Source organism: Saccoglossus kowalevskii, chromosome 10 (assembly GCF_978046115.1).
Source record: "Saccoglossus kowalevskii chromosome 10, keSacKowa6.1, whole genome shotgun sequence".
Lineage (NCBI taxonomy): Eukaryota > Metazoa > Hemichordata > Enteropneusta > Harrimaniidae > Saccoglossus > Saccoglossus kowalevskii.
In genome coordinates this window covers 13,548,767-13,571,662 of record NC_140650.1, presented here as the reverse complement: position 1 = coordinate 13,571,662, position 22,896 = coordinate 13,548,767, and the positions used below count along the sequence as shown (strand labels likewise).

Here is a 22,896-nt window from a genome sequence, read left to right as displayed (position 1 = left end):
CACCGGCTCCTCGACCGGCGTTCCACAACAGTGCACACAGAGCCCATAGAAATACAGTGATACGTGTCATAGCAAATGATATACTGGTACATGTGAACTGCAGTAAAACCTGTCTTAACTGAACATATCTGTATCCCGAAAGATAATCCCTCTGGCCTAATGTTTTTTTTCAACTAAAATGATAAAATCAATTGAGAGCCCCTGTATTAAACAGAATTAAACTCAAATCACTATACATGTATGTATTTTGTTGGTGTAATGTATTTTATTGTGAATCACCATGACTTCAATTGACTTGTCTGACAGATATAAACTGGTCATTACACACAGATAATTAGTGAAGCTGCATGTGTTACTACCCGGTACATGTATTGCCAACTTTCCTAGTGCACCATGTGTTATTACAAAGTTCCTGGTACACAAATCAAGCATAAATTTGGAGGCATACAAGCTACATAAAACTCTTGTTATCGCAACTGCACTTTTGATATTGTCCTTAATAAGGGAAAAATAACCAGGTCCTTCTTGATGAGAGACATTGAACTATGATTTCTTTGTCACTGTTGATACCGGTAGTTGCAGTTGATACTGACATCTAGTATGCAAAAGTGATGTTAGGAACTGCATTGTCTTTTTACATTTGCATGTAACAGCATCAACTTGCAAAATCTCATGTGACCACAGTTTGGCCAATCACAGCACAGGATCTGAATAGGATTCACTTCTTCTCTTTGACATCTTTGGGTTTTGCAGACCTTGCAAATTGCTGGTGACAATAGTTAAGGAATCAGTATAGTGAAGCATAAAGTCTATGAAGTATGAAAACTATGATTTGGAAAAAGTTTTTATATATATCCATCATGATGACAACCATTTAATTTCACAAAATTATTATATTCAAATTTGTCTGGATATGAGACCTTGGTATTGCTCGCCATTACTTCCTATACATTACAGATTCACTATCATTGATAATTTCTAAAGTATTTACAAAAACAAAGGTCAAAATTACCAGGATGTGTGACCTTTAGGGTCATGCAGAAGGGCTATTTACATCCCTTCTTACTATATTTATTATTTCTTACTATATTTATTATGTTATGTATTATTAAGAATTAATCTTATCAGTAATTATATAATTATCATCTCTGTACTGAAGCAAAGCATTGTGTCTGATTGCGTGAGAGACAGCTACATGTAGGTGAAAGGTCAGATTCCATCAATTAACTAAATTAGATGTTGTATTATGCCAGTTCTTGTAAGCAGTGTTTGTAGTAAGCAGTGTATTGTGCTGTTTTCTGTTTTTGTATTTTTGCTATTTAATCATTTTAATTCCTACTGGGGAATTTTTATGTGTTCTCAATAAACCTAAAATATTTTATGATGATATACATTCCCAGAAGTCCTTGTAACTCGCTGTCTCAAGGTTGAGATGAAGTATTCAATGATAAACAAGTTTGCTAATTTCCAGACATGTGAATTTATTTGTTATTATTAAGGTGTTTTTTTAATTTTTACCCTACTACAGAACTGTCCCATGTGTGTCAGATAAAATTCTAAACAGTGGATTATTTGTTCACGTAAAAGCCAAAAATAACTTCTATACATGTAGACGCATGTCATCAATTGATTTCATTTCAAGTAATTAATGAGACATCAGTAGCACAAAAGGATACAACCACAAGTGGTTTGCCATGCAATAAATAACCATTTGTTTCTTTCACTGCTTTCTGTGCTTTCTTTTCGTTCGGCAAACCGATAAAAGCTTGACCTTTCATTCGACCTTCTTTCATTAGGCGCACATCAAACCTGAATAATAACAGCGAAATAAATTAAAAATTGCAACAACATATCTGTTACCATCAAATCAACATTAATTAATAGTTGATTATGAATCTGGGACGGAAGGCATGTAAAGGGAGAGAAGGGCAAATATAACTTCTATTATCATAACCCCGTTAGTTAACAAATTTAAGATATATAGTTTTGTTTATAGTAATATAGCTGGAATATAACCATGTCAGAAATATGATTTTTTAACATTAAAATGATTGACATTTGTATCTGATCGTCAAACAAGTACTTGTCCATATTGAGAGATATTGCTCTGGAACAGCATTCAAAATCAGCCATTTTGAATACATGTATATATATATAACATGATTTATAACGAATATATAAAATTTGAATATAATCAGTCAAAGCATTTAAGAGACATGGCTCTAGAAGCTCAATCATTAAAACAAAATGGCCGCCAGTCAGCCATTTTGAATCCAATCTGACAAATAAAATGACGTGCATCAGGAACCAGTAATGTCTAATGTATGTACCAAGTTTGACTGAAATCCATCCATAAATGCCAGAAATGCTTGATATTTGATGATTTTTTAGCACAAAAATGACCACCATTCGGCCATTTTGAATATGATCGTCGAACCAATATATCTGTTTATCTATGACATGATGTATAATGAATATTTAAAATTTGAACATAATCAGTCAAAACAAGTCAGAGATATGGCATGAGAACCACATTCATTAAAACAAAATGGCCTCCAGCCGGCCATTTTGAATCTTATCTGAAAAACAAAATTATTTGCATGAAGGGCCCATAATGTCTAATGTATATACAAAGTTTGAACAAAATCCATCTGTAAACAGCCGAGAAATGCTGGATTTTTAGGATTTTTCAGCACAAAAATGGACGCCATTCGGCCATCTTAAATCAGATCGTAAAACAACATGTTGTGCATCAAGGTCCTATAATGTCCAACGTATATACAAGGTTTGAACAAAATCCATCTATAAACAGCTGGGAAATGCTTGATTTTGATGATTTTTAGCACAAAAATGGCCGCCATTCGGCCATCTTAAATCAGATGGTGGAACAAATTGACGTGCATATGTATAATATCATGTGTGACGTATGTGTGAAGTTTAATTGTGATTGGTCCAGGCATTTCAAAGATACAGGTCCGGACGCACGCACAGACGCATGCACGCACGCACAGAGGTCAAAACACAAGTCCCTATTTTCGGACTGCGTCCGAACGGGGACTAATAAAGCTGCTTGTTTATACTTACATATCTTTTTCTAAATCTGATGAAAAGTCTATATAGCGACCAAAGATATAATGTAAATCCTGTAAGTAAAAAAGAAATAGAGATACCGGTAATTTTATTTCATTCCTAATATTAAATTCACCAATAATCCAAAACTTGCATGAGAAACATAAATATTTCAAAATATCATGCAAATGAGTGAATCTTGTTTGTGTTCATTTTGGGGTTGTTCTGCTATCCTTGCAAGTATCCTTGCTTACTCGGAAAGCAAGCATTTTAAATTTTTGTTCTGTTGACGCAATCAAACCTTTCCAAGCGTCCACTGCATTCCTGCCATTGGTTAGAATATGTTTGATAGGCGCATACATGGAACTCACAATATCTTGAGATCCTCATTGCCTACCAAACCATACATTGATATTTTATAAATCCTTAATACATACCTTCTCTTCAGCTTGCTTAGAAACATTTTTAACATAAAGTCTTGTTGTTGGTTCTCCTGGATCATAATTTTTAAACGCAGGCGTCTTTCGTGTCTCTATTTTAATAAAGTTAAAATACATTGTATATGAAATTATATTAACCCTTTCCTTTGAACACCAATTTTCCTAAAAAACATTTGGTGCAATATTTTGTAAATTTGTTTTTTTCAATAATTTCTTTATTAAATTTAGTGTTGGCTTTTAATTAACTTTATGAAACTCTGAGAGATAAACTCTTCCGCTGAATAACGGTTTGAATAATGTTCCTCATGCAGTTAGTTGCCAATGCCTAATTTGCATATATGCTTCCCTGTACAATGGTCAGCATAAAAATGGACAATTCCACAGTGACGGGAGTTCAGAGGGGTTGGAAGTTATTTCAGTACCTCGTGGAATGTGATTCTGTGTTTTAGACTTGCTTATGTCACAGGCATTCTCATGCCAAGAGGAAATATTTTTAGCTTGACATACAATACATTAGCACTGAATAAAATCTGAGTTGTCACCCCCAGACTGTGGGTATGTTAGAACAAGGGAGACAACACCAATATATAATAGGATAACCAAATGGTCAATTGAAAATGTCAGAGATAAAAACATGCACCATATGGAAACAAAATTAGTCAATTATCTCTTCTGTAGGTCTTATGCAACTAATCAACCAATGGCTGCTCGTAGCCATCAATTTAAATGCCTTGCAAGAACCAATGAAATTTTTTAAATATTTTTTTTTTCTCAGGGGCTCCCTGTTTGAGGGCGTGATCACCTGGGTCAGAGGTGAGACCAACATGTGGTCTTTTGTTTACTACTTAGCGACTGTGTACACCTTGGTGTTTTTCCAGTGATTTCTCTAGGTGCAATCCAAATACAGTAGGTGTGTCTTGTTTACCTGAGATTTGCAAGAGTTTGAGCTGGCCAACATGTTAGTTTTTTTCATGTGGTTGATTACTGGCATGTTAATTTCCCATTTTTGAGCCATGTAATCCACTTTTGTTCATCATTTTCATATAGCAATCTATGGAGATTCAATTAGTGGTATAAACCCTGTAATGCTACTAGTGGCAGAAGATATCATATGGCACCCATGAAAATATTTTGAATTTTCATCACGAATATTTTCGAAACAAAGATTTAGGTATGATTTCTACTATGTAAATAAAAAATCACTAGTTAGGATTGCAGTGAAAAATACAAAGAATCTAACCAGGTCTGAGAAAACACAATTTCTTACCATCTTTTGATAATCTGTTTTGTTTTAATTCTTTTTCTGTGATAAATTCTGTACTTTCCTCGGTTTCTTCTTCACTACTTTCCTCTTCTTCTTGAAGCACACTGACAGGTTCTATTCTACCAAACCCTGAGGGTTCTAATGACTCGCTCGTATTATTGTCTTCTTTTTCGGTTATGTCATAGGATGATTCTACAATACAAATATGGTACACAGTAATAACAAGGATAATGAGCCTCAAAACTTGACAGTTTTTGAAAAAATTTTCAGATGTAGCAAATATACTTGTCCTTTCATTAACATCATAGACAAAGCAGTTACAATAACACATTATCACAACAAATTAAAATAATCCAGAAATTTACTAAATTGGGCTTGATATGAATTAATATTAATTTTGTTGAAATACAAAAGGTTGAAAGATTCAAAAAAAATTACTACAAGTTATTGTGTGTACAAAGAAAAGGTTAATGCTGAGGTAGCAATGACACTAGCGACACTGACAACGAGGACACCAAAGTTCAGAACAGACACCACAAAAAAAGAAATTTTTATCTGATCATGTTCTGAAATTTACACAATATGAACTTGTCAGGAGACCATCAGATGTCAAATATGCCAAACTTGTCAGGTGAAAATCAAAGTGGTCAAACTCGTCAGGTGACAATCAGAAAGGTCAAACTCGTCAGGTGACCATCAGAGAGGTCAAACATGTCATACTAACCTTGGTGCAATGTTCTCTCAGGAACTCGTCTCCCTGGCAATGATTCAGACAATTTAAACTCCATTTTTTTAGTGACTTGCTGTTGTTCCTGCTTTTCAAATATTTCAGCAGGTGTGTACGTAGATGTTGATGACCCAGTGGGTGCTGTCGGTACTTGTGTATGTAATAACTGTTGTAATTTGGGTCTTTTAATTGTCATGCTTTTCTTTTTTTGTAGAGGTCTTTTTACAGGAGCTTTCTTTATATCACTGTATAAGTGGATAAAATGTCAAATTTTAACAATTGTCAGATTGTCCAATGTTATTTATTTGTTTATTAAATAAATAAATTTATTCATTATTTATTTATACAGGCAAAGAAAACAGTAACATATATGAAAGCCTTGGGGAAGACTATTATAAACTCCTGGGGTGGCAGACCGACTGTGCACATTTTTTTTCTTCACTTATTTTGATTAATTTGATGTAATTTTGTTCCCACTTTGTGATATATTTCTTTCCTTATATTTAGGCATGCAAAATTTGTTTTTGTTTTTCTGTCACTGATACCTGGAAGATTATTTTTCCTGTGCATTTTATTTTCCAATTCTTCCACAGATCCAACACACTCCCACCCACCCAACACACAACAGCCACCACCACCACCAAAGCCATTACCACCACAACCAGTTGAGTTTATTATGGTCCACCTCTTAATTTAGCTCTCAAAGAAAAAACAACCAACCAACCAAATTAATTACTCCTTGCATTGTATTTGCCTGTGTTCACCAAGAACAGGAACAGTACACATGACTGATAGTTTAAACATTCCCATTTGATAAGTCTCCCACACTAAATACCATGTATTTGGTGATGTGCACAGATTGCACTTTAGTTTACACTGTTGAGTGAACAGTCAGCCACATAGATTAAACAGACATTAGAATCAACACGAATTGCACTCTATACATTGTGGCAGCATACAGCACTATATGGTTGTCAATGTGTTAAGCTAATAGTGCTAATATTCGTACACCAGTATGTTACATAATTTAATAGCAATAATTAAATCAATTTTGACATTTTCAAGCTGACACTGTTATTAATAAAGTAATATTATATTTACTAATATCCTCAATATTAATTACATATATTACAATGCTTGTAATACTTATTATTACCAATATTATTTACTTTAAAAAGTTAAAATTATTTATTTATACAGTTAAAATTGTTATTAATATTAATAATACAGCAATTTTAAAGTTGCAAAGATTTAAGGAGATTAACTTTGCACCATATTAATCTGGTAACACCTTTAAATTCATTTGAATGCTCAAATTGGATTCCCACCATTGTGTGCACAGACAGTGTGTGGGTATACCTTGATGTCTGTTTGTCTTCATCATCAGTCTCAAACTCTGATTCTTCTTCGCTTGATATCTGCATTTCTGCTGCTTCAATGATATCTTCTTGAAATTTACCATCATGCTAAAATAGATGTTAATTACCTGGTTAATTACCTATGTTGTCATGGTTACAACTTTCACTAATTCCAAGCAATGTGACATTTAGAGCTATGGAAACTGGTACACGGTAACAGGTGAAAATAAAGAAAGAATTTCCCTGTGATCTGAACAAAGCCTTGAGAAATTATTTCAATACCACAACAATTACAAATACATCCGTCGTTATTTTATTTCTTTGTCAGAATCCAAAATCTTCATAAAATAATAATCACATGATGTAATGATGACATGCCCTGAAGAAATCATTGATTGCAAGTGAAAAGTGTGGTGGAAATCAATGACGATGCATTTTGCAATTTAATTTCCCCAAAGCAGACACTATAATAGTGCCCCTAATCTTGCACAATGATTTTTAGAGAAAGTGGTTGACTTTGTGCCCACCCTCTAAAAAACGTGTTTGTTTTAAGGTGAGTATGCTAGTCACTAAGTAAGACTATGGTAACCACTTCGGATTAATATTTCTCAACACTAGAAGGCGGCAGATATATACTCACTTCAATAGGTGGCTCTGGTGTTAGTGCTCCAAACGGTGGTGGTAAATTCATCTTATTCATTAAATGTAACACTTGAACATAAAACTGTGGTTCACCTATCATTGCATGTAGTATATTTGTTAAGATATCACTGGTTGGAGGTGGATATATATATTTCAATCGGGGATCTGACGGATAATTAATGCTAAAACATAAATCAGAAAAAAAGATGCATTAAAAGATTGATATTAAATCATGGTTGAAAAATAGAGAAGAATACAGAGTTTATGTTGAAAGATAAATTATTATCAATGAGGAAATAAATTACAAACTAACTTGATGAAGTGATTCTTATTTCTTCAAACACAGCTGACTTAATTTTAACGTGAATCTGATGTTGAAATCAAAATCTAATTCTGAGTTTGAAATCTGAAGCTCTGAATTTTGAATTTAAACACAAATCAAAATTTGAATATGCAATCTGTGAGGCTGAATCCAAGTTTTAAATCTGAAACTATAAGTGAATCTCAAATTGACAGAGTTTTGAATCCGACTCTGACACTGAATTGAAATATAATTCTAAAGCCAACTTCACACTCACTTACCCCAGAGAGGGCGCTATTCCAATAAATTGTTTACTTTGCTCCTGAATATGCTCTTGTAAAGTCAAGTGAGATGTCTTCTTCTTTTCTTTTTCTTTTTCAACATTTTCTTTACTTGAGTCTCTGAAGTAATGAGAGAAAGTGAGTTAATAATACATCAGTAATCCATTCATTTGGGAAATTCCGTGAAAAGGTATGATATTGCACATTTGTATAGTGTCCAATCACAGTAGCTATTGGAAAGCTGTTGGATTAGATATCATTATTTCTCATCTATATAACAGTCATGCTGATTGGTCACAACGTATCCACTTGAAGTTACATGTACTATCCATAGTTATTGATACCATGGTTGCATGACGATATTCTTAACAAGCAAATTAGGGAACTAACATCAAATTTGAACTTTGTATATTCAATATGATAATTCAAATAGTGACTTTGTTTCAAACAATAATGGTGTTGACTGATAGAGGCAAGTCATCACAACAGCAATGCAAGTACAAGTGTTGCCCCCCACTGAATACACATACAGCATGTTAATACCGTAGCATTGCTTTGAGCAATACTTCCCATTTTGAATCAACAAATCGGAATATTGACCTCTACTGGTACTTACCTATTTTTTTTCTCTATTGATTGGCTGGGGAGTAAATGTTGTGGTAATTTATTTGCATATTCCACCACAAGGCGATGATTTAGTACAGTCAGCTGATGGAGCCTATTCAGAGCCTGGAGAAACAATAATGTCCACATAATATTATCATTTCACATCAACTAATTTTTCGAATAGTGAAATAAGTTATTAATAAACCAGGTCTTGATCTCCCCAGTTCTTTCATTTTGGTGAGGATTGTGTACGATATTAACTATTTTCTGATTTATTTTGTGCTTGAAAAAAATCTTTTGTTGATATTCAAAGACCATTTATCCATACAGAACTAAAAGACACATGTTCCATTAATGCCTCATTTGATATAGCATAGAAAGTAGCCAATCATTTTGTGGCTCAGCCCACGCCACAATACTCTGGAATTTCTGCTCAAATTTTGCATCAATGGTCAGTGGGCGACCTTGACATTAATTGGCTGAGAAATGTTATTAATCTAAATATACTAGTTTTGGCAACGATGAAAAACAGTTTTCCCCATGCATATCAACTGATAGTTACCACGGTGATGAAAAACATGTCTGCCCATTCTGCATAATGTAGTGAATAAATCTAACGGTATATGGTTACCAAGCAAAATCTATTGTGGGATGGAGTATAAACCACAGGATAATAGACTGGTTGTGAGGCTACATTTGGTCCAACAAAACAACAGCAATGAAACTAAAAATTCAGCCCTGAATTCTGAATTCACATGCACAATGTTATTATTTTTTAGAAAATAACATTATATACGGTATCATAAAACTGATATTTCACCACAATTTGTTTTACGCTACATGAGTAAAATGTTGAAAGTGGCATATTCATTTTTATTCCATTATCTTATTCAATTTCCCCTAATAATTTACATAATTAAGAATACGTTGTTCAAATTAAATCATGATAAAAGGAAAATACAGTATCCCAATGACAACTTTAAATTCATGTCAAAGGATCTTACCTTTGTAGCTTTGGTGTTATCATTAAAAAACGCAACTGCTGCATTTTTCTGAAAATTAAAATAACAAAATCAGTCAACTGTTGCTGAATGATACAATCACTTTGTTTTGGGTCAAACTAAAATTATATAAAGAATCTCATTTAAAGTTACACTACATTAAGCTTCAATAGGGTTGTGAAAGTATTAAGTACCGTAAAATCTGTATTAGAAGCCGCATCCCTAATAGAAGTCGCACCCATTTTTTTCGAATAATTGAGAACCAAAAATTCATCATTTCTCATATGTGTAGATGCTCTATTAGAAGCCGCATCCCCTCTGTTGCATTGTACTATTTTAATAGAAGCCGAGGTTTCTAATACAGATTTTACAGTAATTGATGTGATGGCCTGAGTTTGCACAGTTTTAAAATATATGTACTAAATATTGTGTCCGAATGTCAGTGATTGTGTGTTCAAATTTTATTACGGTAGCTAATGCATGCCCATCATATATTTCACATAATAGTAAAATTAAGACCTAAATAAATCTCTATGAATAATCTAATGGTATAATTTAATGTACATGTAAATGTATATCCAACAAGTCAGAAAAAATGTAAACAATGTTCAGTACAGGTCGGCCTATATAATAAGTGCTGACCAGCAATATCTGAGTTAGGATCCTTCTTATCAGTGCACTTATAATGTACTACAGAGAATGGCAGGTTTTCTGACCCATGACTGCGCCATTATGGTTTATTAAATACTTACCATGGGTCCTTTATCACTCATACATATCACTTCATTGGCACCAAAATGTTTTAATAATTCCTCTTTTTCAGATTTATTCAGTTCGGCTGGGAGATGTCGAACCAGCAGAGCATCATCTTGGCACTTTTTCATTGACCTGAAAAAATAAATTATAATATATTAAAGTTCATATCAATAATGTATTATTCTAATAATGCTTGATGAAAACATTGGGATTGTATGGAAATGAAATGAACAAGGTTATCAGACCAGCAATTCTATTTAAAATGCAATACTTTATTTTAGCTGTGGAATTAATTTTCGCTGACTTTTTGGGTGTTTTGTATGGAATTAATTTTCACTGATTTTTGACGAGTTGGATGTAAAATATAGGAAAAAAGGTATATTCACTGGATTTTATTTTCACTGAATTATTCCGTCAGTGAAAATTAATTCCAAGTGAAAATAAAGTAATTTACAGTATATGCTAATATATAAGGACAGTAGAAACACATTTCCTGAGTTGAACCTTCACCGTTACTTTCACAGCTATGGGTATTTATCGCTATATGATAAGAAATGACAAGGCTTTATAAAATAAGCGTATACAAGGGGTGTGATTTGTGATGAAGATCTCATGTGAATGAATAAGTGTCACAAAATAGACCATTTTAAGAGATCTCGCGTTATGTGTGGAAATGAATGTAAAAACAGGACAAACAAAGGTCATATCAACGTAGTGGTGTCAAAAATTGCTTGGAATTCAAAAAATGCAATGATAACAACTGATGATAACAACACATGCTAAAAACGTAAAGGCTTGTTGGTAGACGCTTGTTTGTAAACAATGACACCCCATGCCCATCTGACGCATGCATAGGTGATGACTCCCCAGCTTTAATGTGCTGTACACATTTGATGATGGTCAATTTTTTGAAGTAAGGGTATCTAAATGCAATATTCCCCTGTCAAAGATCGGCCTTTTGACTTTGAGTTATGAAAAAGGGGAATTCGAGTTCAAAATCAAATTAATTTTTGCGTCAGAAGTTTGGTCCACGTCTTTCACGCAATACACGAGATCTCGCAGTTGAACATAAAATCATCTATTGCAACAACAGACATACATTTCTATAAATACTGAATACAAATGAGTGAGCCTGTGAAAGAAATAGTTAATGTTCATCTTGGATGTTGTTTCAATGTCCTTACATATTCACAAATGTTGAATCTAGCCGTTTTCATTTGACACACAAGCGGAATTTGATATTTAACTGGTAACAACAACCTGTGTTCACTACATTGCACCACAGTCCCTCACAAAGACAGTGATTGCATTTAACATCGATGTATTTTGATTGATTGATTTGGTAAAGTACAAACATTCTCTGATAATTATTCATTCTAGTAGTATATTATTTATCGCAAATCATCTGTAAATTGCTGCATACTGGACCACGGTTCCAGTTCTGACAGTGACCATAAAAAACAAAACAACAAAAACAACATAATTTTAAGCTAAGCAAAATTATCACATTTTAAAAAACATTATGACATAAGAAATGTGATGGCATACTAACATGTTTACTCGTGATTACTTTCCAGACCAAGCCAATATCAAACAGTGATGTCAATCAAAACACAGTCATCATGCCGCACATGTGTTGTTTGTAAAGTTGTAGAGAATCAGCTGTTTACCTGGCGGGAGCGCCACCAACCAAAATCACGAATGTGACTTGCTCGCGTAGATCGCGAGAGTTTCCTTCGGGAGTGGATCGTGACCCGGAAGTATAATTTGTTTGTCATTGGCAACGGGTTGAAAACACTGGCTAGAAGTTTAAATTGCATTTATGAGCGATGGTTGTTTTGTTTTGAATCAAAACTTGAGTTAATCAGTTCGGTAAGTAAGTCTTATATACAGTATGCATTAGATAGTCACAATATATAAGTCAGATGAGATGAATTTATTCATTTCATGGTATTTCTAGTTATAGACCAGTAGGCGTCAGTCACTTGAGTTGAGCATTACACTTGTACCCTGGATTATTTTAGTATTGTATACATAGAGGCATAAATCTACTATGGTAATTGTAATACCTAGTATTACTATGGGTAAACGTGTTTATTTCTGACATGAACTCAGATGTTCACCGTGTTTTGTGGTGACTGATGAAAAAATACATTCTAATTTGAACAGTTACTAGGTTTTAATTTAGCACAATAAGCGAAAATAAAACTCAGCAAATAATTACTAGTAAGCCTTATACAGTAAATCATTCTACTATTATAGTTGATGAAGTTAAACTGTGTATACATGTAAATAATGTCAATGTTCAAGACTGCACAATGTGATGAGGTTATTGTGTGTATAAATTTCCTTCACATTGCATCAAGTCCTCTTACCCTTCAGATGTTTCACAAGATATGTCTTTGGGAAATGTCAAGCTTGAAATCTACTATAGACGTGAAAGACATATGTGTACTGCACCATAGACTGACACTGTCAAGTAAATTTTATATGTAGTGAGCATAAACATAAACGGTTAACATAAAACAGGTGTCAGTTTAGGTTTCACACCTGTAAATAAAAATGTATCTTTTTTGGAAAGCACTGGACGAATGTAGCATCCTATTTTCTTTGTGAATTAATTTCTGGCCAAGTCAACATTTTTACATTGTGCCCCCAATTATAAGTGATTAATAAAGTTGACATTTTTGAAAAATGCGGGGGTGATCAAAATGTGATAGATTTTATAGCTCGCTGAAATAGGTGTCAACAGTACGCAGGTTAGTCATAGTCAAAGCACCCTCATTTCAAATTTTTTTATTTTTGATTGAAAATTGAATGTTTCTTCTCGTACATAATGGAGAAGTAAGACATTCCAGAATCACATGACCTATTGATACATCATTACTGTAGTCAAAAGAATAACTTCATCGATCTATATTTCAACAAAATGTATTATTATATTGTTCAATAATAATTTTGTACAAAACATATTTTTAAAATTGTTATCAAAAGATTATGAAATAAAGCACTACATTTACATAGGTGACAAAAGTGGACATGTTATTATTATTTTAAAGGTATTTTAATTTTTCTACGCATAGAATTGTAACCATCCAAAATGTCACGAGCACAAGCTGAGAGTGTCATAAAGAACATCATTAGAGAGATAGCACAAGAGTGTGCTAGTAAAGGACAAGCTGTCTCTGAAACTTTGGTTGCTTTTATGGTCAAAGCTGTAGTGTTGGATCCAAGGAATGAATTTAATGTAGACAGAACGCTGACGAAGGATGATGTCCACAAACTTATTAAGGTAAATCACATTTTTATTTGCAGGAACGATTTAGGTGAAATCTTAAAGTGAGATTTTTTTTTTTTTTTTTGGATCCTGAAGATTATCTGTTGAGACTCTTATCAACAGTAAAATATGATATCAGTGAGAAAAGAAAAAAATACAAAAAACATTGTATCTATTGATACAACTTTCAAGTGTTGAAATTTTATATTTTCAGAACTAATGTATGAGTACTTATTTTTCAGTTGTGTGTAGATCGACTGTTAGACAGCAGATCACCAGCTCTAGACACAGTTAAAATGCAGGTCTATTTTGATATGAACTATACAACAAGAGGTAAGTAGTGACACTGGGAAACAATAATCATGTAATATATGGAATGTTTAAAGTAAAAAAGCACAAATCATGGTAAAATAAGTTTATTTGGCTAGTCTTTTGTGTTCAGCTTCTAACGAAAATCCAACTCTGTAAATGACATCAACTGTAAATGTGTTACTTTTCATCATCAACAGCTGACTTTCTAGAAGAGCATAGGAGAGTATTGGAATCTCGTTTACAACCAGTTGTGAGAGAGATTACCGACAGTCGTGCTAGAACTCGAGAAGAATTAGAGAGTCTGTACAGAAAGATAGTATCAGCAGTCTTACTCCGATCAGGTTTGGGATCACCAACAGATATTGCAGTAGTCAGAGAAGCAACTGGTATGTCAAGATTACTACTTATTACATTTATTTCCAAATTTTCTATGGTTTTAATTGTTATATTGAAGTTAAAAACCAATGCTTATATTTCCTATTATAGTAATTAAATGGAAACATTATTGTCTATTCAAAACTTTGTATAGTGATGCCCCAGATACTTACAAAAATTGTCTTTAATAGACAGCTAGTCTATGTATTGAGGTTGATTAATTGTGAATACAAATAGGACAAACAAACAACAGTTTGAAGTGTAATTTGTCAACAGCTATATGAAGACTGAGAATAAATAGACATAAACTTGCTTGCTTGGATTAAATTGAAATTGTCTATAAAGAGACTAGTGTAAAACATCGAATTTGAAATCATCTACCATCATTTTGGCCTTTATACTCAGTTTTACTTGACTGAACCATCACTAACATTTGAAAGGTGTTACTGCAGTTATTGTTAGTATAACCTGGTTATAATAGGATAGTACAGCAGTTGTCAATACATCTTGGAATCTTGACCAGTATCACATAGTGTCTAAACGTGAGTGTGGCCATTCTAATGCCGTGTTTATTTTCACCTGTAGCCGCATTGCAGAGTGTCTTTCCACAGACAGAGTTGGGTACATTTATGTCACTTGTGAAGAAAGATAAAGAGAGACAGCTGGTGGAATTAACACATATAGTAACTGGTATTAGACTCTTTAATAAAGAATGTGGTAAAGGAGGGGAAGGAATCGATGATTGTAAGTAAATTGCAAATGATAAGGCTAACAATATGTAGTAAAATGTGAAATTTTATTTACACTACGAAATCTTTATATTTACAAAAACTCATAAAATTGAAGGAACTCGAACTTGTTTCCAGGGAAACAATGACTACATATTTCCCTATAGTGTTATTTTCTACTTTGTCGGCCATTTTGGATTGGATAATGCATAAAAGTAAGATCAAATTAGATTCAAATACTTCTGGTACCTTAAGTTTATTCTTAGGAATTAAAAACAGATAATCACAAAAAATAATTTAACTAACTTCAGCGAATTATTGTTCCCCAAGTGGGATACGTACTGTCTCCATGACAATTATCAAATATCGAACTTGTTTCCAGGGAAACAATGACTACATATTTCCCTATAGTGTTATTTTCTACTTTGTCGGCCATTTTGGATTGGATAATGCATAAAAGTAAGATCAAATTAGATTCAAATACCTTTGGTACCTTAAGTTTATTCTTAGGAATTAAAAACAGATAATCACAAAAAATAATTTAACTAACTTCAGCGAATTATTGTTCCCCAAGTGGGATACGTACTGTCTCCATGACAATTATCAAATTTGTATCTACTTAGCATATTAAAGTGTAAAGTAAGGTATAATGTTCCTGCCCTTTATTTTCTGTATCCTAACAGCATGTGAACCCATAATCTTGAAAGTATTCAGTAGAGAAAATGACATACTAGTAATCTTCATTTAATACACACTTAAAATTAAGAAAGAATGACCCCCCCCCCCCAATTGGAATTTAGTCGTTGTATTGGTTTTCCTGTCATTTTTGTGGGTAGAACATAAAAATAATAAATTAATATGAAAAATAATAATTGACTAATTTGAGTGAAATAAATTAAAAAGTTTCACCCTAAATATGGGTGTTCATATTTTGTTAGTTATAAATGGCAGTGATCAGTAAAAATGTGTATGCTGATATTTTTATTTTAATCTGTATCTATTTATAACCAGTTTGTTTTTTCATACCTTCAGCATTTTTCAGTTTGTGGATTAAAATTTCTTTTTTTACAGTGCCTGCTATATTGAATGAAGCCGTGCCAGCGACAACGCAAAATGTGGATATTGAGATTCAAAGAACCACAGACACAGCATTCAGATATACTGGTCAGTTTCGCAGTAATTTTTTCAAATATTCCTTGGCAAAAAAAAATTTGGCCCAATCTGTTCATGCAAAATTAATGATATACCAATGAGAATTAAATAGATTTATAAAATAAAAAACTTTTTTTTCAATATCTATAATTTTTCTGACATTTATCTGCATGCAGTTAAATAAAATAAATTACATTTTTTTTCTTTGTAGCTTTGATGGAGAAAATGATGTCTGGTGAAGTGCATGATGGTCCATCATTACAATTATTAAAAGATTCCGATATTAACGCCAGACAACATGAAGCATTTTTGAGAATTATTCTGGTGGGTGAAAGATTCATATTCTGAATTTCCACAACATTGAATCAACATTGTTGATACAAGGCCTCCCTGAAATATGTTATTCATGATGAGTAGTCACTAGAGTTAGATCTGTTTCCATGGCAACAGACAGGTGCCCCCCCCCCCCCCCATCTTGGTTGCATTCTACTTCCTGATGGTGCAACAACTATGCATTCAATAACATATTTTGATTATTAAATCTGCAATGTGTCATGGTGGTCCTTTAGTGTGCATGATTGATGTGAGTTCCATGCAGGCTTTTAGACAGCTATCTGTGCTTTAGGCATGTACAAAATGTCACTTTCACTTTTGATTGAAAATTACCTGTAATTTAAATAAACAAAAAAAAATAAGGCTATAAGTCTTTGTTTACGGACTAGCAACTACATGTACTAAATGTATCTATTTATTGTTACCATAACAGTTATGTGCAAGATGTTAACACTGATTGCTTCTTATTACAGAATGATGTGATCAACTGTGCGCAACAAGTGGAGATGCTTGAAGCACAGTTAGCATCCAGAATGGAGCAGTTACAAGCCACTGTGCAATCCAAAACAGCAGTGCCTACTGCACATGTTTATGTAAGTTGTTAAAACATTGTATACATCTAACAATGTTATGTATTCATTCTGATTACCAGTGTGCCCTTCTAACTGATTTTGTAGGAGTCTTGAGTGAAATAAAAACCCAAAAAATAAATTTGGATTAGCTACTGGAAGGAGAGGCATTTCAAGAAAAAAAAGATTGTATGTGGCTGTAGTGAGCTTTTGAGGGTGCAAACTAAACTGTTGTGACAATTGATTTCCTTTGTCTTCACACTTATTTTGTTTAAAAAACATGAATTTCAAATTATTAAGTTACAAATTCCATAACTATAGTGAAACGTTTTTTTGCTATATCAAGGATATCAATGTATGATTTTTTGTTACATCATTGATGTGCCAGGGAATGAGCATAAATAGTTGTGCCAGTGACACGTCATATTGGCTTAGAGTCACATTGCTGAGAGTTCAAGTAGTCAAAATGAAAAAATAATTTGTCTCATTTATGTAAGCTCAACTAATAGATCAAATACAACATATAGCTACAACTATAATTCTAAATTAGCTGGACGGAGAATCTGTAAAACACATAAAGTAGTATGATGCTAGTAAATCAAGCCTTTCATCTGGACAGTAGTAATTGTCTCCTTCAAATTTTAATTCAATTGATACAATATTACCTAATTTACTTTCCGAATACAATTTTGTGATTAGATTTATTTTTATTTATTCCTTACACAATGTTTTTATCAAACCTCAATCTATATGAATTGATTTCACTTGATGTAAATATGATTGTACTTGCAGCCACAGTTCATCAATTTGGCTCATATATGGAGTGGATTCCAAGATGAGATGGTTCTTCTTAGTGTACTTAGTAATATCCTGGCTAGTCTGGAACCATTCACTAAGGTATGATACTCATATACTTCTTCATCTTCACTGTAGTTGGCAAACTTCACTTTGTAATACATTTACTGTAATGACTGAAATTGTTATTTTATCCAATTTCGTACGTTGCTTGAATCAGCAGAATCATAATTGCTTAAAATCAATTTCCACTATGATAATATACATTTCTCTTAATTATGATAACTAAAAGTGTACTAGATAAATAGTGAAGAAGATATTATTTCTTTAAAATGATTTATTGATCATTGTTCTTATTTAATAATATTCCATAATTTTATATTTGTTATTGCAGGGACATCGTGATGTGTTCACTGATGAAATGCTGTCACCATTTATGGAGAATGTCTATGTTAAAACTGATGAAACTAGAATTAGAGAGGTAAAATTTATTCCATTGGATTGCAGCATTCCTGCTAAACCTAATATTTGTACTCAACTTTCTTGGTGACAATCTGAGCCACCCGTCCCTTAATATTGTATACTTAGAAGTAGAAACTCAATTCATTTGTCAAATTCTTTGAGAAAATAATAAAATTGCATTGTGCCAAATTTGTTTTAGGTGTCACACTGAGGTGTAAGTTTGCCAAACCACATAGTAGGTAGTGCCTAGTGTTTTTTTTCATGACAGCAAGTTTGAGGTGAGCTTTATTCTGGCCTTGTATCTGAATAACATGTGACTCCCAAACAACTTTTTTTCAGACAAGTGGAGGCGATAACAGAGTTAAACCATCAGACATGAAACATCTTGACTGGTTGTTTCCAGAAACGACAAAGAACTTTGAGAGATTACCATTACAGTATAGGGTGAGTGATTAATCACAATACATTCATATTGTATCAAAATCTCCAGTGGTAGTAATTTTTAATAGGCCTTTTGTATGACCCCTAAAGGTCACTCATCCTGGCACTGTCTGCCCCTAAAGGTCATACATCCTGGCTCTGTCTGACCCCTAAAGGTCACTCATCCTGGCACTGTCTGCCTCCCAAAGGTCATACATCCTGACAGTTTCCGGGTGTATTGAGGGGTCATGCATAAGGCCAATATACATTTATATAATAATTTTTCAATATACATGGATACTGTTTTTTTTTCAAGAAATAAGTTGTTCAAACATTTCACAAGAATCTTTTAAATAGGAAGTTGGAAATTTCTTTTTCTGTATTTAATTTTTTCTTTACATGTATGAACTACCTTTAATCATCAAAATACCATTCTCGTAGTCCCAGTGTGGCCCACTGAATTTCATACAGTTTATCATGTTTCCATTCATATTCTATGATATCACTGTGCATGTATATTATATTATATTATATAAATTTTCTCTTTTCCTAGGGCTACTGTGGATGGGCATTGGTGAAGTATGATCGTTTATTGTTGCCTGGCAACCCAGATATAGGAGTTCTACGTTACAAAGATCGATATTATGCATTCTCACAAAAAGAAGCGGCTTATGAATTTGCAAGTGATCCAGACAGGTGAGTGGACAACTTGTCTCATAGGCTTTGGTTATAATACTGTTATCACAAAGATTAAAATACTGGTCTTATAACCAGAAAGGTGTGGAAGAACTATGAGGAAAATAAACACTTTTCTAGCAAACTTTGTAAACTCTCAGAGACCTTTGTTTTTTAATGTTAATTCTTATTGTGACTGAATTTTCCTTGTTAGGTTTATTACATTGGTAGCTGAGGGAGCGAAAAAATCACCAGAGTTGATTCAACTGTTGGAATTACACACTCAGTTTGCCACTATTACTCCTTATTCACAGGTTGGTTTGATTTCATTTCAAAACTTATGCAAATCATGCATCCCCCATGGTATGCAAGTTATGATGCTATAATTTAATACTTGCATAAAATTTCACAATAGCAGTTTGTACATGCAATCACATATTCTGTATGAAGTTGTGTAGCTCTGTAGTAGTGAAATGCAAATCTATTAACACAAAGACTTTTTCAACAGTTACGTTTACTGCCATAACTATATAACGTAATAATAACAACCTTTATTGATATCGTATCCCCTCTGGGATCTAGATCAGAATACAATAAGGATATAAGGAACAATAATATATATTTATACATTTTTATTTTCTTCTTTCAATATTCTTAGGGTCGTGATCAAGGTAAGATGATTGAGAAACCGATTACCAAATGTGATATGGGTGTGCAAACTGACACGCATATACTTGAAACTAACATAGTCAAGTCATATGAATGGAACGAATGGGAACTACGCCGTAAAGCAATCAAACTTGTAAGTCTCTTTTAAATTGCAAACAAAGTAAAGAGTGAATTCATATTTTGACTAAATAGATTTTAAAAGGATGCAGAGGTTGTTGTTTTTATCACCAGAATTCATTCATAGATCTCAAATTTCATGTATAAAGCAACAAAGCCAGAACTCTGCTTTCCTTTAATAATTTTACTCATCATTTGGTATTATGTCACTAGTAAATTATTATTCCAAACTCAGACCATTCTGTACACTGATATTATGGATTTATTCCCAAACCCTCACAACATTGTCTTATGCAATTCAACATGGAGTCTTCATGGTAACTACTATGCACCCTTATTGTACACCAATATCTGTCTTGTTTGATCAACATACTATAGGCAATAATGTAGCCAATGTAACTGGAATCACATGGCAGTAGTCAGCTGTCTACTCTGTAATAGTATGTACATGTAATTTTGTCAATATATGATACTTTTCAGGCTAACCTCCGAACAAAAATAACTCATTCAGTACAGACTAACCTAAGTAACATGCGAAGAGATAATGTCTCTCAAGTCTATTTACCAAAGTAAGTACAGTTGACTTTCTTAATACTGCACTATATCTACTAACTAGTGAATTACTTTATAAATACAGTATGTTTAAAAAAATTGTTTTTAGTAAAAAAAGTTATTTCAACCCTCCAAAAAACAGACAATTTACACATTCAGTGGACCTCAGTCATATTTGTTTATTTTGTGACAATAACTCAATAATTCAATTCTCCTATTTGAGTAAATATTTTTGTAATTTTTTGCATAAAAATGTTATTTTCGACTTCTTCTTCTAAACAACTAGCTAGACTTTTGATATTTTATATGTAGTGACCTTGGATGGACCCGAGTCAGATTTGTTCATTTTGTGACAATACGCTAATTTTAGTGAATATTTTTTGTTAAAAATGCTATTTTCAAGTTTCTTAACTACCGGTATACAGCTGAACTATATCTGAAGACAAGCTGCTATTTTTAAATATTTGTCTTTATCACGAAAATGTCATTGGTTAATTGTTACTGGTGCATGTCAACTGTAGAACTGCTTGCCAGTTACTTACACTTAAAGGTGCTATACCACCATACATATTTTTATGGGGTGTGCATCTAGTCGAGCATGGACGCCAATTGGTTAATTATGGTACATTTTTTTGTACTTGTGCTGACAATAGGACTAATTAATTAAATCTAATTAACCTAATATCAACATTTTCTCCATTTAATCATAGGGATCAAGAATCTCAGACTAAACGTGATGGCGGTAGCAACGTGCCTAAACCACAGACGTTCTTAGCTGGATTACGTGGCGGTGGATTCCAAACTAGACCTACTATCATGACTAAAGTCGATCTCACTGTTGATGTGGACCAAACATAACTGCACTCCCGGCATGCAAATATTGTAAATTCAATGTTACTGTGTAAATTGTTTTTTATTAAAGTATGTGATGATAAGTTCAATGTCACTAGTTCAATTAGTTTTAGTCTATAATCTTTGCTCGTTCCAAAGTTGTTATCCCATTCCTTAAGCCTAAAGATGGTAAATAATCATTCAAGTATCGGTCAAACACAGACCATTCATTAGATTGAACAATTACAATCACTACTTTGATATACACAAGGATACTGAATTGTCAAAGTTTTCACTCTGTGTATTACTCATATTGGATGAAATGATAAGATTGAATTTATTTACAATATACGTTTAAAACTACATATTAATTAACCATGGGGTGTCTGTTACATAGCGTTACTTTTGTGTGTTAATTAGTCTTTTCAACCATTGTGCCTAGGCAAGTGGAGTGAAGTATAACTGGTATGGTTAAAATGAGCATGGACTCTAGACTATAGTACTTTCGAATTATTATTTCTAACAATTTTTTCTTGTACATATTACTGTTTTAAAATTGTAATTTCTGTACGAATTGTGAGTGAAATTAAACTGATTGTTCTCCCTTGTATCAACATTTGTGTTTTCATATGTACATGCTGTGAAGTGTCTTCTTTTATTCAGTCTATAACAGATCATGTTAATCCTAAGTTCCTTTATGTTTGACAAATAACCAATATTTCCCTCAAAGATGGTCTTCATTGATTGTAATTCGATTTAATTCCCTGTAAAAGGTAATGTACGTTGGTTTCTATATTAAGGTAGTTCACTAACAACATCACATAGACACATAGAACAAAATTGATCATTCAAAAATGTTTGTGTACAATGATTCACATACATGCAGGTCATTCATATTTAAAGTTTTTATGGGAAAGAAGGATGTGTTTTCAAGAAAACATGCAAAATAATCAAAAAAGCAGTCATTTTTAAAATCTTCTGACGCCATATAGGATTGACAAGCTCCAAAACACCACAAGCATACAATAAGCAGGCAGTAAATAGGTATGAGTTGTAATAGTTGCTAGTACTGTCATAAACGTATCCTAAAATCAAGGAAATGTCAGTGTATGACAATATACATTGTAATGATAGTAAAGACATAAGTTATTAGAACTTCATAACTTTTGCATACTTTATTAGCT

At 33.0% G+C, this 22,896-nt stretch overlaps 2 protein-coding genes across 3 annotated transcripts; one reads left to right on the top strand and one right to left on the bottom strand.

Annotated features, from left to right (window-relative positions):
• Nucleotides 1-243: 243 nt before the first annotated feature.
• LOC102801198 (RNA-binding region-containing protein 3-like) lies at nucleotides 244-12,152 on the bottom strand. 2 transcript variants are annotated; one of them, XM_085504270.1, is made up of 13 exons: nucleotides 11,998-12,152; nucleotides 10,442-10,577; nucleotides 9,693-9,740; nucleotides 8,699-8,811; nucleotides 8,083-8,202; nucleotides 7,499-7,682; nucleotides 6,860-6,966; nucleotides 5,498-5,745; nucleotides 4,777-4,965; nucleotides 3,507-3,601; nucleotides 3,085-3,143; nucleotides 1,677-1,809; nucleotides 244-766 (listed from the first exon to the last, which is right to left on the bottom strand). In XM_085504270.1, coding segments are annotated over exons 1-13 (1,482 nt in total). In that variant the 5' UTR covers nucleotides 12,000-12,152; the 3' UTR covers nucleotides 244-718. The 2 variants fall into 2 exon arrangements, with proteins under 2 accessions (XP_085360396.1, XP_077865298.1); XM_078009172.1 differs by having other exon boundaries at nucleotides 12,116-12,142.
• A 77-nt stretch (nucleotides 12,153-12,229) lies between these two features.
• LOC100369566 (uncharacterized) lies at nucleotides 12,230-22,324 on the top strand (the record flags this gene model as incomplete). The annotated part of the gene is given in 16 exon segments (NM_001184926.1): nucleotides 12,230-12,317; nucleotides 13,529-13,737; nucleotides 13,965-14,055; nucleotides 14,232-14,420; nucleotides 14,995-15,153; nucleotides 16,209-16,301; nucleotides 16,501-16,613; nucleotides 17,096-17,215; nucleotides 17,984-18,088; nucleotides 18,381-18,467; nucleotides 18,788-18,892; nucleotides 19,422-19,564; nucleotides 19,758-19,857; nucleotides 20,202-20,345; nucleotides 20,810-20,898; nucleotides 21,592-22,324. Coding segments are annotated over 15 exon segments (1,878 nt in total). The 3' UTR covers nucleotides 21,740-22,324.
• Nucleotides 22,325-22,896: the final 572 nt, after the last annotated feature.